The sequence below is a fragment of the Palaemon carinicauda genome, chromosome 39 (assembly GCF_036898095.1).
Source record: "Palaemon carinicauda isolate YSFRI2023 chromosome 39, ASM3689809v2, whole genome shotgun sequence".
Taxonomy (NCBI): Eukaryota; Metazoa; Arthropoda; class Malacostraca; order Decapoda; family Palaemonidae; genus Palaemon; species Palaemon carinicauda.
The window spans coordinates 17,793,200-17,810,271 of record NC_090763.1 but is presented as its reverse complement, the minus strand read 5'-3'; the positions used below and the strand labels follow the sequence as shown (position 1 = coordinate 17,810,271).

Below are 17,072 nucleotides of genomic sequence, written 5' to 3'. Positions count from 1 at the left end.
GGGCCAAGGTTGAGAAGGGTGTTCATTCTTGGCGAGAAACCCCAACTACAATGAGCAGATAGCTTTGTTATCTCAAAAGCCAACGTTTTTACTAAACGCATGGATTTCACTGACTCTTTTAGCTGTTGCTAGACTAACCAAAAATAGAGTCTTCATCGTGAGGTCCTTAAAAGAAGTTGAATGCAAGGGCTCAAACCTGTCACTCATAAGGAACTTCAGGACTATATCCAGATTCCAAGCTGGTGAATCCTGGTGCCGTTGCTTTGATGTTTCAAACGATATGAGAAGCTCCTGTAGGTCTTTATCATTCGAAAGGTCCAAGTTTCTGTGCCTGAATACAGTCGTTAACATACTCCTGTATCCCTTGATGGTAGAGGATGAAAAATTGCACTTCCTTCGAAGGTATAACAGGAAGTCAGCAATCTGAGCTATAGAGGTGTTGGATGAGGAAACAGAGTTGATTCTGCACCATTCTCTAAAAACCTCCCACTTGGATTGATAAACCCTGATGGTCGAAGTCCTTCTTGCTCTTGCAATAGCCCTAGCTGCCTCCTTCGAAAAACCTCTAGCACTTGTGAGTTTTTCTATAGTCTGAAGGCAGTTAGATGAAGAGTTTGGAGACTTTGATGGTACCTTTCCAAGTGGGGTTGTCTGAGTAAATCTACTCTTAATGGAAGGCTTCTTGGAGTGTCCACCATCCATTTCAGTACCTATGTGAACCATTCTCTTGAGGGCCAAAAGGGGGCCAGTAGAGTCATTCTGGTCCTTCGTGCGACACAAACTTTTGTATCACTTTGTAAAGGATTTTGAATGGTGGAAAAGCGTACACGTCCAGATTGGACCAGTCTAACAGGAAAGCATCTATGTGGACTGCTTCGAGATCTGGCATTGGGGAGCAATAAGTCTCTAGCCTCTTTGTCTTCGAGGTCGCGAATAGGTCTATACAAGGATGACCCCAAAATCGCCACAGATTCTTGAAGACTTCTTGATGGAGTGTCCAATCTGTGGACAGAACTTGACCTCTCCTGCTGAGGCTGTCTGCCATCACGTTCTTCTCCCCCTGAATGAACCTTGTTACAAGGATTACATTCCTTTCCTTTGCCCAGATGAGAAGATTCCTCGCAGTCTCGTAAAGGGACATCAAGTGGGTTCCGCCTTGCTTGGCAATGTAAGCCAATGCTGTGGTGTTGTCGGCATTGACCTGCACCACTTTGTTCAAAACTGACCCTTCGAAGCTTCTGAGGGCCAACAGGACTGGTAACAGTTCCTTTTAGTTGATGTGGAAGCTCTTCTGATCCTCTGTCCACAACCCCGAAACTTCCAACTTGCCCAGTGTTGCTCCTCACCCCGAGTCCGAGGCATCGGAACACAACACAAGGTCTGGGTTCTTCTGTTCTAAGGGGTGACCTTCTTGAAATCTGTCTGGATCGTTCCACCGCTGAAGGCAACTTCTTATGGATTCCGTAAAGGGAATGCACATTGTCTCTAGATCTTTCTCCTTGTTCCAATGATGACTGAGGTGGAATTGGAGAGGACGAAGATTCAGCCTTCCTAGGGAAACAAACTATTCCAACGAGGAGAGGGTTCCCAACAGACTCATCCACTTTCTCGCAGAACACTTCTGATTTTTTAGAAATGATTGCAGTTTCAAGATGGCTTGCTCCGTCCTTAAGGGAGACGGAAAAGCCCGAAAAACTCGACTCTGAATCACCATCCCCAAATAAAGTATCTTTTGTGATGGTGTCAGAACAGACTTTAGTCCCTGTTGACAAGAAGACCCAATTCTTCTGTTAGTCTCAAAGTTATCTGAAGATCCTTCAGGCAGTGATCGTAGGAATGAGCTCTGAGAAGCCAATCGTCTAGATACAGGGAGGCTCTGATGCCTCTTGAGTGCAGTATTCTTGCTACATTGAGCATTAGTTACGTGAATATTTGAGGGGCGGTGCTGAGACCGAAACACAGGGCTCGAAACTGAAACACTTCCTCCTTGAAAACGAACCTCAGATAATGCTTGAAGCTCGGATGAATGGGGATGTGAAAGTAAGCGTCCTGGAGGTCTAATGAGACCATCCAGTCCCCCTTTCTTACTGCTGCAAGGACTGACTTTGATGTCTCCATGGAGAACTTCGTCTTCTGGACAAACGTGCGAGTATACTTACGTCCAGGACTAGATGCCATCCCCCCGAGTTCTTGGGAACCAGGAACAAGCGGTTATAGAAGCCTGGTGACCGCAAGTCCCGCACCCTCTCTATGGCCCCCTTCTCCAACAAGAGAGACATTTGGAGTTGTAAAGCTTGCCTCTTAGACTCCTCTCTGTATCTGGGAGAGAGATCTATTGGAGCTAAAACTAAAGGAGGTTTCCCTATAAAAGGGATTTTGTAACCCTCCTTCAGAAGTTGTACTGACCAAAGATCTGCTCCCCTCTTCTCCAAAGCTTGCCAGAAGTTGTGTAGTCTGGCTCCTACTGCCTGAAGGCGAAAGCAGTCAGACTCTGCTTCGCCCTGTTCTGAATCCTCTCCTCTTTGTTCTCCTTCCCTCGAAAGGGCTGAGAAAACTTAGGGAATGGCGTTTCTTCCTTTGGTTTGCGGCTAGCAAAGGAAGTTGGTAGAACCTTTCTTGCCGTCTTTGAAACCAAATCTTGGGTGGCCTTCTGGGTTTACGCAGATGAAATCTCTCTAATCAATTCTTGTGGAAAGAGAGAGGAAGACAGAGGTGCATATAGAAATTATGATTTCTGAAAGGGAGTAACCCCAAGAGACAGAAACAAACACATCTGAGCTCTTTTCTTAAGGATCCCTGCTGAGAAAAGCGCTGCCAACTCATTAGATCCGTCTCGTAACGCTTTATCCATACAGGACATGATGTGGATTAGACTAGCAGTGTCACCATCTTTAAGGGCAGAAACCTTCTTCCCCAAGGCTCCCAGAGTCCAGTCGAGGAAATTGAATACCTCGAAGGCTCTAAAAACGCCTTTGAGAAGATGATCTAATTCCGAAGTTGACCAGAGAATCTTGGTCTTCCTCATGGCCGACCGACGGAGAGCGTCTACTAGACTTGAAAAATCTCCTTGGGCCGAGGCAGGAACTCCCAAGCCGAGAACTTCTCCCGTCTCGTACCAGATACTAGATCTAGAGGCCAGTCTAGTCGGGGAAAAAGCGAAAGCTGCCTTTCCTTGGTCCTTCTTAGACTCCATCCAGTCTCCCATCATCCTTAGAGCTCTCTTTGATGACCGTGACAGAACCATCTTGGTAAAAAGAGACTTCTTTGACGCCTTCCCAAGCGTGAATTCTGAGGGTGGCGAACGTGGAGCAACGGGCACAAAAGAATCTGGAAACTCATCGTTAAAAACTTTCATGAGTTTCTTAAGATCCACTGAAGGACGAAAAGACTTAGGATCTTCTCCTTCTGATAACTCCTTAAATAATTCAACAGGGGAAAGGTGATCATCGATGTCTTCCTCTGACAAAGTAGAGACGTTGTGCTTATCAGGATACATTTCATTAAGGTCCTGACTTCTGGCGTCAAGAGACCCCAGATCATTGCATCTGTCGCCTTGTTGATCTAACGCTTGACGCTTGGTAAAACGCTCGCGATCGGAACTAAGGCGTTCTTGATCTCGACATCCGATTCGACTAGTGTCATCATAAAGTCCAAGGCTCTCATGCTCAATGTCATGCCTCACTTCTTGACTCCCGGCATCACGTAAAGTTGTTCGACGCTCGATGTCACGTTCTGTTTGACGCTCGACGACGCGTCCTGCTTGACACTCGACGCCGCGTACCGCTTGACGCTCGACGCTCGACGTCACGTCTGGTCGCTTGCCGCTCGACGTCACGTCTGGTCGCTTGCCGCTCGACGTCACGTCTGGTCGCTTGCCGCTCGACGTCACGTCCTGAAGGACGCTCGACATCACGTCTCGCTGGACGTTCGATTTCACGTCTTGCTGGACGCTCGATGTCATGTCTAGCTGGACGCTCGACGTCACGTTTTGCTGGACGCCTGAGATCACGTCCTGCAGGACGCCTGAGATCAAGTCCTGCAGGACGTTCCACGTCACGTTTAGTTGGACGCTCAACGCCTCGCTCTGTTGGACGCTAAACTTCACGTCTGGCCGCTTGACGCTCAGTGTCACATCTGGCAACTTGACACATGGCGTCACGTTTGGTTGCTTGACGTTCGGAGTCAAGAGGAACAGACTAACGACATTTGACGGGGGAGATGTAAAGAAATTCGTCGTCCAGAACCTCTCGACTAATAGCCTTACGCCGCTTTGCGTCCAAAAGAGAAGCTTCCTGACGTTCAGGATCCAGGCATGCTACTCTTTTATGGTCCGTAGAATGATAACTTTGCATGAACAAAGAGAGTCTCTGTTGCATCTCTTGTAGCATATTAAAATTCGGGTCAACTCGTTGTGAAACAGGGGACGTCACATCTATCACGAGTTCGCTATCCACGCCGCTCAAAGAACGTGCAGAGCGTCCAGAGGGCGATAACCAGTCTGACGGCGGAGGAGGAGCATGAACCAAGGTGATGCCTGGTTCAGACAACTGACCAGCAACTGGAAGAGTCGGACATTCCTTGAAGGACGTTTGGCAGGAGAGCTCTCTTTGGAAGAAGGAAAACGCTCCGGACTGCTCCAGTGGCTACAACCAGGAGCTTGCGGTGTCATGATAGGACGCTGATCAACTTTGTCCAACTTCCTCTTAAAAGGTCTGGAAGCTTGACGCCAGCCCCTTTTGGGTACTGCGTCATCCGAGGATGATGAAACCACTTTTACCTCACCTTTCCTATGGTGAGGGCGAACATCCTGGGAAACGTCAATAGGCACGCTCGAAGGGACGTCTGCTCGGGAGCTAAAGCCTCTCGTTTCCTTTCGTCGTTCGACATTCCTTCTCCCAGGGGTTGGGGAGCTTGGAAGAGGTCTAAGACTGGGAGAACGACAGGCCCGAGCAGGCACACCCTCCACTGCACTACAGTAAATAAATTCACTGCACTTTTAGCACTGTCACATTTTAACTGCTTCACATCCGACATCAATTGCATTCTGTCCGCAGCAAGTGATTCAACCCTCACGCCCAGAGCTTGAATAGCCACCATCATATCCTTTAGCGTAGGCTCATTAGCAGTAACAGTAGTGGGATCTGAAACTACCACTACAGGGGAAGGATTAGGTTCGGTGACACGGGAAGAGGAAAAGTCTCTGGAAGAACGACGCTCAGCCTATCTCCCTCTAGTTTACGAGTATAGCGGTCAAACTCTAGCCACTCACTCTCAAATAAAAGAATGCATTCATCACAACGATCACCCAACTCACATACTTTACCTCTGCATTTATCGCAGATAGAGTGGGGATCAATAGAGGCCTTAGTAAATCGGGTCTTACACCCACTCTCACACATTCTAAAAGTTAAAGGAGAGGTGGCCATTTTGAATAATATAAGAGATCAACAAGCAAGGGTCAAAATATCAAAATCCAAAAGTAATTCAAGAGTATCCAAAAGAAAATCCAAATAAGCGAGAGTCAAAACTAAATTATTGTACATCATCAAAGTAAACTGCAATAAATCAGGTAAATAGCGAGTAGAAAATATCCAACAATGTCGCCGGTTGCGGCGGCAGGGAAGATCTGAGGAATCATGGAATGATTCCAGGTACCTTGCTGGAGGGCGCGCAGGTGGTACACCTGGCTACCCAATCGGCAATTGGCGCGAGTTTTGAAATTTCTGCTGTGACGTCAGGGACGTAAGCTATATATATAACTACCAGGTAAGTGATATGTTTAAAAGTTGTGGGTTTCCTACAAGATAATGTGTATGATTGTACCGTACAGAATGTATGAGAAGACAGTGAATGTAGAAAGTAGACCATGAATAAAGAAGAAAATGAATATTAATTGTGTGTGATTCTGGTTCATACTACCCTAAACCCCACTATATACTTTCTCTAACCAATATAACTTAGCATGCTGTGCTGTACAGTATTTGGTACTATGTAACCCCATGCGTTTGTGTCTGTTTAATTATCGGGCATTATTACTGTATTGGTGAAATAGCATTTAGCTTTTTCTACCACAGTCCGTTCTGTATTTGGTGTTATATATTTAAGAATGAACACCAACGTATATAGCTTTATGAAATTCCAGGCCCTTGCGGAGAATAATCAGATTCGTGAACATCAACCTCGTAATTGGTAAGGTCTGACTTAACATCATATAGATGGAACTTCACTATCCCTTGGCCACTTGGTTTTTAAATGAATTCACCTAGTACTATAATTTTGATGTACAATGCAAGAAAATATGAACCAGTGTCTAACATGATACTCTTTCAATTAAAGGACTAACAAACGAAACTGTCTAGTATCACAGCTTTTCTTAAAAAAGGAATCAAAGTTAAAGGGAAAAGAAATTAAAGTGATTAGTTAAAAAATTTTTGTCAGTCAACATTTTTATCTTAAAAAAGGAACTTCAACCAAACAAACGGGTTACATTTTTCAGCGCCCCTAAGGCACGCTCAAAAACTGCAAAGGGAAGAGATGTAAAAGTATAGAACAGAAAACAATTCAGCTGGGGATAAATGGATCCAACGAAAAACCTTTACGTGTTACCAACTTCGATGTGCTAAATCAGGTGCATTGTAAATGGTACTGTACCCCTTAACAAGTGTGCCACCAAACAGCTTTGACATTAATGCAATTACAATTTCAAACTTAGTACTGCCTAATGCTTTTATATAGTAACAGAGGAGATAAAAAAATAAAAATTTATTTCCAATTCCTCAAAGTACTTAGTTAAAATTAGGGATTCGAGATACAATACTGCACAGTACAGTATTGTACTTGAAAGTCACTTCAACTTATATAGTCTATAAACACATGTACTGTACTGTACACAGTTTTTCATGTTGTCTAATGTACTATACAGTTTATACAAGTTCATTCATCATCAGTGATAAGTCTTAGAGCACAATTAGTTTTATTTCACTAGACTTGCAACTACTATATAGACACTGACAAAGTTATATCACAACAGTAACAGAATGCACCATTCGAATGAGTGTTCTATATGATATGTGTACTTCCCAGTCACTCGTCTACTTAAACTGTGATATAATGAAATTATTCACTTACCTTTGTGCGCTTGTGCTGGCTCTGCATTTTCGTTGTTCTCCTCAATGTCAAGCGCCTTATCAATCGTCCTTTGTGCTTCTTTCAGCGCTGACTTGGCAAGAGAAGTGAAGCCAGCCGTGTCAAACCAGCTCATGGTGTTGCTCCCCTTCATAAAAAAAAGTATAGAATGACAATTTTAGAAAAAATCAGCAATCATTAATCAAAACAAAGCCTTATAGATCAGTCTCAAATAGCAGTTGCTTTAAAATGTTATTTTCATTAGTAAAATAAATTTTTGAATATACTTACCCGATGATCATGTAGCTGTCAACTCCGTTGCCCGACAGAAATCTACGGTCGGGATACGCCAGCGATCGCTATCCAGGTGGGGGTGTGCTCAACAGCGCCATCTGTAGTCAGGTACTCAACTACTTCTTGTCAACAAGACCTCAATTTTCTCCTCGGTCCACTGGTTCTCTATGGGGAGGAAGGGCGGGTCCTTTAAATCATGATCATCGGGTAAGTATATTCAAAAATTTATTTTACTAATGAAAATAACATTTTTCAATATTAATCTTACCCGATGATCATGTAGCTGATTCACACCCAGGGTGGTGGGTGGAGACCAGCATACATGTTAACAAAGAAGCTAAGTATCCCGTATTTCATTTTATTAGTTATTCAAAATAACAAATATAAAATAAATAAGTACCTGGTAAGGAAGTCGACTTGAACCATTACTCTGCCTTTATTAAGTACGTCTTCCTTACTGAGCGTAGCGGTCCTCTTAGGATGCTGAACGACTCTTAGGTGCTGAAGTATAAAGGGCTGCAACCCATACTAAAGGACCTCATCACAACCTCTAACCTAGGCGCTTCTCAAGAAAGAATTGACCACCCGCCAAATCAACCAGGATGCGGAAGGCTTCTTAGCCGACCGTACAACCCAAAACAACAATAAAAAGTATTCAAGAGAAAGGTTAAAAAGGTTATGGGATTATGGGAATGTAGTGGCTGAGCCCTCACCTACTACTGCACTCGCTGCTACGAATGGTCCCAGGGTGTAGCAGTTCTCGTAAAGAGACTGGACATCTTTGAGATAGAATGATGCGAACACTGACTTGCTTCTCCAATAGGTTGCATCCATAACACTCTGCAGAGAACGGTTCTGTTTGAAGGCCACTGAAGTAGCCACAGCTCTCACTTCATGTGTCCTTACCTTCAGCAAAGCAAGGTCTTCTTCCTTCAGATGAGAATGAGCTTCTCTAATCAGAAGCCTGATGTAGTAAGAAACTGCGTTCTTAGACATTGGTAGCGAAGGCTTCTTGACAGCACACCATAAGGCTTCTGATTGTCCTCGTAAAGGTTTTGACCTTCTTAGATAGTACCTAAGAGCTCTGACTGGGCAAAGTACTCTCTCCAGTTCGTTCCCCACCAAGTTGGACAGGCTAGGGATCTCGAACGATTTAGGCCAAGGACGTGAAGGAAGCTCGTTTTTAGCCAAAAAACCGAGCTGCAAGGAACATGTAGCCGTTTCCGATGTGAAACCTATGTTCCTGCTGAAGGCGTGGATCTCACTTACTCTTTTAGCTGTTGCTAGGCATACGAGGAAAAGAGTTTTTAATGTGAGGTCCTTAAAAGAGGCTGATTGGAGCAGTTCAAATCTGGATGACATAAGGAACCTTAGGACCACGTCTAGATTCCAGCCTGGAGTGGACAACCGACGTTCCTTTGAGGTCTCAAAAGACCTAAGGAGGTCCTGTAGATCTTTGTTGGTGGAAAGATCCAAGCCTCTGTGGCGGAAAACCGCTGCCAACATACTTCTGTAACCCTTGATCGTAGGAGCTGATAGGGATCTAACATTCCTTAGATGTAACAGGAAGTCAGCAATCTGGGTTACAGTGGTACTGGTTGAGGAAACTGCATTGGCCTTGCACCAGTTTCAGAAGACTTCCCATTTAGACTGATAGACTCTGAGAGTGGATGTCCTCCTTGCTCTGGCAATCGCTCTGGCTGCCTCCTTCGAAAAGCCTCTAGCTCTTGAGAGTCTTTCGATAGTCTGAAGGCAGTCAGACGAAGAGCGTGGAGGCTTGGGTGTACCTTCTTTACGTGAGGTTGACGCAGAAGGTCCACTCTTAGAGGAAGAGTCCTGGGAACGTCGACCAGCCATTGCAGTACCTCTGTGAACCATTCTCTCGCGGGCCAGAGGGGAGCAACCAACGTCAGCCGTGTCCCTTTGTGAGAGGCGAACTTCTGAAGTACCCTGTTGACAATCTTGAACGGCGGGAATGCATACAGGTCGAGATGGGACCAATCCAGCAGAAAGGCATCCACGTGAACTGCTGCTGGGTCTGGAATCGGAGAACAATACAATGGGAGCCTCTTGGTCATCGAGGTAGCGAACAGATCTATGGTTGGCTGACCCCACAGGGCCCAAAGTCTGCTGCAAACATTCTTGTGAAGGGTCCACTCTGTGGGGATGACCTGACCCTTCCGGCTGAGGCGATCTGCCATGACATTCATATCGCCCTGAATGAACCTCGTTACCAGCGTGAGCTTTCGATCTTTTGACCAAATGAGGAGGTCCCTTGCGATCTCGAACAACTTCCTCGAATGAGTCCCCCCCTGCTTGGAGATGTAAGCCAAGGCTGTGGTGTTGTCGGAGTTCACCTCCACCACCTTGTTTAGCTGGAGGGACTTGAAGTTTATCAAGGCCAGATGAACCGCCAACAACTCCTTGCAATTGATGTGAAGTGTCCTTTGCTCCTGATTCCATGTTCCCGAGCATTCCTGTCCGTCCAATGTCGCACCCCAGCCCGAGTCTGATGCGTCCGAGAAGAGACGGTGGTCGGGGGTCTGAACAGCTAAAGATAGACCTTCCTTGAGAAGAATGCTGTTCTTCCACCACGTTAGAGTAGACCTCATCTCTTCGGAAACAGGAACTGAGACCGTCTCTAGCGTCATGTCCTTTATCCAGTGAGCAGCTAGATGATACTGAAGGGGGCGAAGGTGGAGTCTCCCTAACTCGATGAACAGGGCCAGCGATGAAAGTGTCCCTGTTAGACTCATCCACTGCCTGACTGAGCATCGGTTCCTTCTCAGCATGCTCTGGATGCACTCTAGGGCTTGGTTGATCCTTGGGGCCGACGGAAAAGCCCGAAAAGCTCGACTCTGAATCTCCATACCCAGGTAAACAATGGTCTGGGATGGGACGAGCTGGGACTTCTCTAAATTGACCAGGAGGCCCAGTTCCTTGGTCAGATCCATAGTCCATCTGAGATTCTCCAGACAGCGACGACTTGTGGGAGCTCTTAAAAGCCAGTCGTCTAAATAGAGGGAGGCTCTGATGTCTGCCAAGTGAAGGAATTTCGCAATATTCCTCATCAGTCTCGTAAACACAAGAGGTGCCGTGCTTAGGCCAAAGCACAGGGCTTGGAACTGGTACACAACCTTTCCAAAGACGAATCTTAGGAAAGGTTGGGAGTCTGGATGGATGGGGACGTGAAAGTATGCGTCTTTCAGGTCTAACGAGACCATCCAGTCCTCCTGCCTGACCGCTGCTAGGACCGACTTCGTCGTCTCCATCGTGAACGTCTGCTTGGTGACATAAGCATTGAGAGCACTGACGTCCAGCACCGGTCTCCAACCTCCTGTCTTCTTGGCTACCAGGAAGAGACGGTTGTAAAAGCCCGGGGATTGATGATCCCGGACTATGACCACTGCTTCCTTCTGTAGCAAGAGCGACACCTCTTGTTGCAACGCTAGCCTCTTGTCCTTCTCCTTGTAGTTGGGAGAGAGGTTGATGGGAGATGTAGCTAGAGGGGGATTGAGGCAGAACGGAATTCTGTATCCCTCCCTTAGCCACTTCACAGACTGAGCGTCTGCACCTCTGCTCTCCCAAGCTTGCCAGAAGGTCTTGAGTCTGGCTCCTACTGCTGTCTGGAGAGAAAGGCAGTCAAAACTTGCCTTTTGCGGACTTGGAACCCTTCTTGGATTTGCCACGGTGACTGTCTGCACGGGTACCTCCTCTGCTGGAGGTTCTGCCACGAAAGGGCGGGATGAACCTAGAAGCAGGTGTATCAACTGCTGTAGGGCGGAAGGGTCTAGGCACGGAAGGTAAGGTTTTAGCCTTACGTGCAGAAGAAGCCATGAGGTCATGAGTATCCTTCTGGATAAGAGAGGCAGCCATCCCCTTAATCAACTCCTCCGGAAACAGACACTTGGAGAGAGGAGCAAACAGCAACTCTGACTTCTGGCAAGGAGTGATACCAGCAGATAAGAAGGAGCACAGATGTTCTCTCTTCTTGAGGACTCCTGATACATATGAAGCCGCAAATTCACCAGACCCATCCCGAATTGCCTTGTCCATGCTAGACATGATCAGCATGGCCGAGTCCTTATCTGAAGGGGAAGTCTTCCTGCTTAAGGCTCCCAAACACCAATCGAGGAAGTTGAATATCTCGAAGGCACGAAAGACTCCCTTCAACAGATGATCAAGATCTGAAAAGGACCAGCAGATCTTCGAACGTCTCATAGCCAACCTGCGGGGAGAGTCAACCAGACTTGAGAAGTCGGCCTGGGCAGAGGCAGGAACCCCCAAGCCAGGTTCCTCTCCCGTGGCATACCAGACGCTCGACTTAGAAGCCAGCTTGGGAGGAGGAAACACTAAAGAGGTCCTTCCCAGTTGCTTCTTGGAATGCAACCAGTCCCCCATAACCCTCAAAGCTCTCCTAGATGATCTGGCGAGAACAAGCTTGGTGAAGGCAGGCGCAGCAGACTGCATGCCCAGAGCAAACTCGGAGGGAGGAGAACGAGGGGTTGCAGACACAAAGTGTTCAGGATACAAATCCCTGAACAAAGCAAGGACTTTGCGAAAGTCTAAGGAGGGTGGCGAAGACTTGTGTCCTTCAACATCAGAGTGAGGATCATCCAGATGAGCAGCTTCATCATCCGATACATCATCATCCGAAAGTTGAGTTGTGAGAGGCAAAGGCAGAGCAGCAAGCTGAACGGCTGAATCCTGCAGAACGGGTGCATGCGTACCTGCGGATCCATCATCATGCCTCTGCTGGACAGTCTGCGAGATGGCAACAACAAAAGCAGAGGGCTGGTGTGTGGGAGGGTCTGCGGTGGGCTGAGGAGCATGCGGTATGGTATGCAGAGCATGCTGTAAGGTATGCTGCTCATGCTGCATGGTATGCGGAGCATGCTGTAAGGTCTGCAGAGCATGCTGCATGGGCTGAGGAGAATGCCGCATAGTGCTGGAACCCGGCAACTCCTGATGCGGCAGCTCACGCATGTTAGCAGATGGTGCAGCAAGAACATGCGTCTGGCAGTGAGGACTGCGCATCGGTGGAGGAGCTCTCACAGGTGGGGTGTGGGAGCAGGCAGCCGCAGTATCTGCTGAGCGCACAACCTCTGCGGGTTGTAGGTTAACAGGAGAGGTGTTAACCTTCTCGGCATGATACTCCTGCATAAATGCCGCAAGCTGAGACTGCATAGTCTGCAGCATGGACCACTTAGGGTCTACTGTGGTTGGAGCAACAACAGACGGAGCAGAGGCCTGTTGAGGGACCACTCTACCTCTCTTGGGAGGTGTGCAGTCATCAGATGACTGCGGCGAGTCCGAACTGACCCAGTGGCTACACCTGGGCCGTTGGACTAGCTCGGAAGGGACCTTACGTTTGAGCGGTCGTGAGACCTTGGTCCACCGTTTCCTCCTGGAAACCTCTTCCACAGACGAGGAATGTAAGGGCTCATTCGTCTGTAAGTGGATGGGACGATCCTTAGCAGATACGTCCGCAACCACTGAGGATACATCCGTGCGCCGATCAAGGCCTGCCGAACCCTTTGGTCCTTCGACATTGCTTCTCCCCTGGGCTTGGGAGCTTGCAAGAGGTCCCGGACTGGGAGGACGACTGGCACGCACAGATGTACCCTCATGCGCAACACTGACACTGACACTATGCACATCACTAGCACTAACACTTCCCACTGCACTCTTCGCTTTCAGCTCTCTGACATCTGCCAAGAGCTGATTGCGGTCACTAACCAACGACTCCACCTTCTCACCGAGAGCCTGAATGGCACGCAACATATCAGCCATTCCAGGCTGAGCACTCGTAGCAGGTTCGGGAGTCACCACCACAGGGGAAGGAAAAGGTTGAGGGGCATGGGGAGAGGAAAAATCCACAGAGCGAGAAGAACTCCTCCTATCTCTCTCCTTCTCTAACCTACGTGCATATCTGAGGAATTCATTAAAATCGAATTCCGAAAGCCCAGCACATTCCCCACATCGATCTTCCAATTGACAGGATTTTCCCCTACAATTGGAACATACGGTGTGAGGATCTATAGAGGCCTTCGGAAGACGCCTAGTACAAGTCCTAACACTACACTGCCTGTATTTAGGAACTTGGGAATGGTCAGACATCTTGAATTTAGAGGTAGTCAAGGGGGAATTCCAAAATTAAGCAAAGATCGTTAACCAATGAATCAAAATAATTCCAAAAGCTTGCTAAGCTAAGGATAAAGCTTCCTGAACAGCGAAGGCTAAACTTCAGAGCAAATACATCACCAAATCGTGAACAAAAGACTCCAAAATCAACAGCGTATCCATGTAGGTCTTGCCGGCAGCACGACAGAGGAAAAATTGAGGTCTTGTTGACAAGAAGTACTTGAGTACCTGACCACAGATGGCGCTGTTGAGCACACCCCCACCTGGATAGCGATCGCTGGCGTATCCCGACCGTAGATTTCTGTCGGGCAACGGAGTTGACAGCTACATGATCATCGGGTAAGATTAATATTGAAAAGTATAATTAGCATTGTTATCAATATGTAAATCCCATGAAAGACACAGTTAGCCAAGTCTCAACTTCTTCGGTGGATGAAAAAGTTTGTGTAATATGTTTTCCATTACAGCAGTGGTACAATTTATTCCTTAGATTAGTAGTGACCTCTATGTAGCAGAACACCTTGTCCACTGTACCTCAGATCTAAAATTAATGGCTGAGAGGGATAAAACCTCATCAACAAGTACCAAGCAGTGAGGTTGACAAAGTCTGTTCTCAGAAGAGCCATAAGGTTGCATTTACAGTGAATTATTTTAAATTCTATAAAAATCATTATTCAAGTCAAAACTGATTTAGTATTCATTTGGCCTTCTTAGATTGATAAGAGACCTGTGAAAACGATTAAGTGCTCATTTTACTATCACATACATCCTCTCTAAGTCTTTCCCATTTCCTTCACACAGCACACCAAATTTGGAGAGGATCTTCATGCAATTGGAGTGCAATAAAGATGATAATGTGCAGTCTACCTGCAACTTTCAATTACAGTATCTGTATTACCTATTAAGAGATATCATAACTTCTTGGAGATGCTCACCTGGTTGTATTCACAAGAGTTGTTCTCCATCTTTCTCCATTCAACTGTAAATCCATAAAATTAGTAATAGAGTACAGTATAGTATAAAGTGAGCCTGTAATTTTATTACATCTCTGCCCCTTTAAGTCTTTAAATGATTTTGGTTGGAAAGTGTCTTACAAGACGTTTCAATTCCGTGAATGGAGTTTTGTAGTTTTTAATAGTGTTTAACTGCAATTACTATCTCTATTGAAGCCAAGCATTGTTTCTTCATTCCCTTACAAACCATTCTTCGTAAAAGGGATATTGGCTGAAGAGGATGAAATGTTAAATACAAAGAAAAAGGTGAGAAAAATCTGAAAAACCCACCCAAATTTTAACCACATTGGCAACTTGATACCTCCTATTCTGTCCCTCCGTTCGTAATACTGTAGGCTGAACCAAAGTTCACTCACCTTTGTAGTTAGTTGTGCCCTACGAGAAGTGGGAAAGGATGGGGAGGGCTAGCTAAATAATCCAGGTAAGTGCTGTATTATTAATATTAATTCTATCATGAAAATATGATAATTCCTTATTAACAAAGATTACCTTAGAATAATTTACCAAGCCCAATTATCCATATTGACAAGGAGGGGAATCTGGGACAATTTCCCCCTTTTTTGGCGAGCTTCAAAGGGGAAGGCCATGGGAAGGGAGTGCACATTGTCTCCATCTTCATGATAAACGCCGGAAGGTAAGACAAAATCATATCCTGTCCCGACCTAGAAATTTGGCATGAGAGCGCCTGGAATTCATTCACTCTTTTGGCAGTCACCAAGGAAGAACGTCTTTGCCAAAAGAGTTCTGGCATCAGAGGTCTCCAAGAACTCCTGAGGAGGCAGCCAGAGGACCTGAACCCTGATAACATCCCACAACAGGAGGAGGAAATACTGGGCTCTAGGGTGAGAAATGATGAATGATTGAACCAGATCACTGAGAACGTAAAAGGTGTAAATCTCTGGAAGTCTCGCCTTAAGCATGTATGACATGTATCGATTACCTTTAATATATGGGGAAGACAGATCCCTGGCATGATGGAAATGAACAAGAAACTAAGTGATCTCAGCCAAGGAGGGTTTTGGAAGACAAATGACCTTGTGTCTGACACCAGCATCGAAAGACAGCCCATATAGTCTGATAGACTCAACAAGTAGAACCCCTTCTGGCTACTCTAGAAGAGAAATATTCCTGCCTATAGTACCTTCTGACAGTTTCCAGACATGAAGCCGATGCATGTGGAGCCCCTGATCGAATCAATGAGTGGGGCTGTCTGAGAAGATCTGGTCTCTCTGGCAGGCAGACTGGAGGGTCTCAGAGGACCTCCAGTAGCTTAGGGGACCACTATTTCTGAGGCCAGAAGAGAATGATAAGGGTCCAAGTCAGATGACTGGTCACCCTAACCTTGCTGAAGACAGCCCTCAGCACAGAGAAGGAAGTAAAGGCATGGGCCTGGAGATCATCTTAATCATACAGAAGAAAAAGAATTGGTCCCAGTGCACAGGGGATTCTGGAAAGGAGAGAAGAACACCTGACATCAGAAGTTCTAAGGAGTGGCAAACAGATCGACTGTTACTAGCCACCTCCTCCTCAGGTTGTCAATGGCCTCTTGGCACAGGGTACAGTATATTCTGAGCCCTGAACCTGATCATTCCTCAACAGGGTGTCCACCAAGATGTTGTGATGACCCAGAAAGAACTGTGGAATCAGACGTCCCCATCTTCTCCGCCCACGGCAGAATTGCGCAGGCCTCCAAAAGTATTATTATTATTATTATCATCTTCATTATTATTATTATTATTATTACTATTATTATTATCATTACTTGCTAAGTTACATCCCTTGTTGGAAAAGCAGTATGCTATAAGCCCAAGGGCTCCTAAGGGTAAAATAGTCCATTAAGGAAAGGATATAAGGAAATAAACTGCAAGAGATGTTAAAGAATAACAACATTAAAATAAATCTTACATATATAAACTATAAAAACTTCAAAATGACATGAGGAAAAGAAATGATAGAATAGCATGCCCGAGTGTACCCCCAAGCAAGAGGACTCTAATCCAAGGCAGTGGAAGACCATGGTACAGAGGCTATGGCACTACCAAAGACTAGAGAACTATGGTTTGATTTTGTAGTGTCCTTCTAGAAGAGCTGATTACCATAGCTAAAGAGTCTCTTCTACCCTTACCATGAGGAAAGTAGCCAATGAACTGTTACAGGGCAGCAGTTAACCCTTTGAGAGAAAAATTGTTTGATAATCTCAGTGTTGTCAGATGTGAAGACAGAGGAGAATGTGTATAGAATAGGCCTGACTATTCAGTGTATGTGTAGGAAAAGGAAAAAATGAGCCGTAACCAGAGAGCGGGATCCAATGTAGTACTGTCTGGCCAGTGAAAGGACCCAATAATTCTCTAGCGGTAGTATCTCAACAGGTGGATGGTGCCCTGTCTAACATACTACCTGCTTCCTCAGGTAAGAGATGGCCGTTGTAGTATTGTCAACAAAGATTGCCACTACCAAGTCTGCCAGATAGTCTTGGAATCCTAGAAGACCTAGACG

The 17,072-nt window shown here is 46.0% G+C and overlaps 1 protein-coding gene across 11 annotated transcripts in view; it reads right to left on the bottom strand.

The window, feature by feature from the left end:
* LOC137631046 (TATA element modulatory factor-like) overlaps positions 1 to 17,072 on the bottom strand; it is a 194,308-nt gene that overhangs the window by 166,497 nt on the left and 10,739 nt on the right. For 8 of the 11 annotated variants that reach the window (XM_068362620.1, XM_068362630.1, XM_068362627.1 and 5 more), the window contains exons 2-3: positions 14,499 to 14,542; positions 7,129 to 7,273 (exon numbers count right to left, since the gene is read on the bottom strand). In XM_068362620.1, coding sequence (XP_068218721.1) covers positions 7,129 to 7,273; positions 14,499 to 14,528 — 175 coding nt within the window. In that variant the 5' untranslated portion in view covers positions 14,529 to 14,542. The remainder of the gene's footprint in view (positions 1 to 7,128; positions 7,274 to 14,498; positions 14,543 to 17,072) is intronic. The other 3 variants (XM_068362625.1, XM_068362626.1, XM_068362624.1) reach the window with 1 other exon arrangement.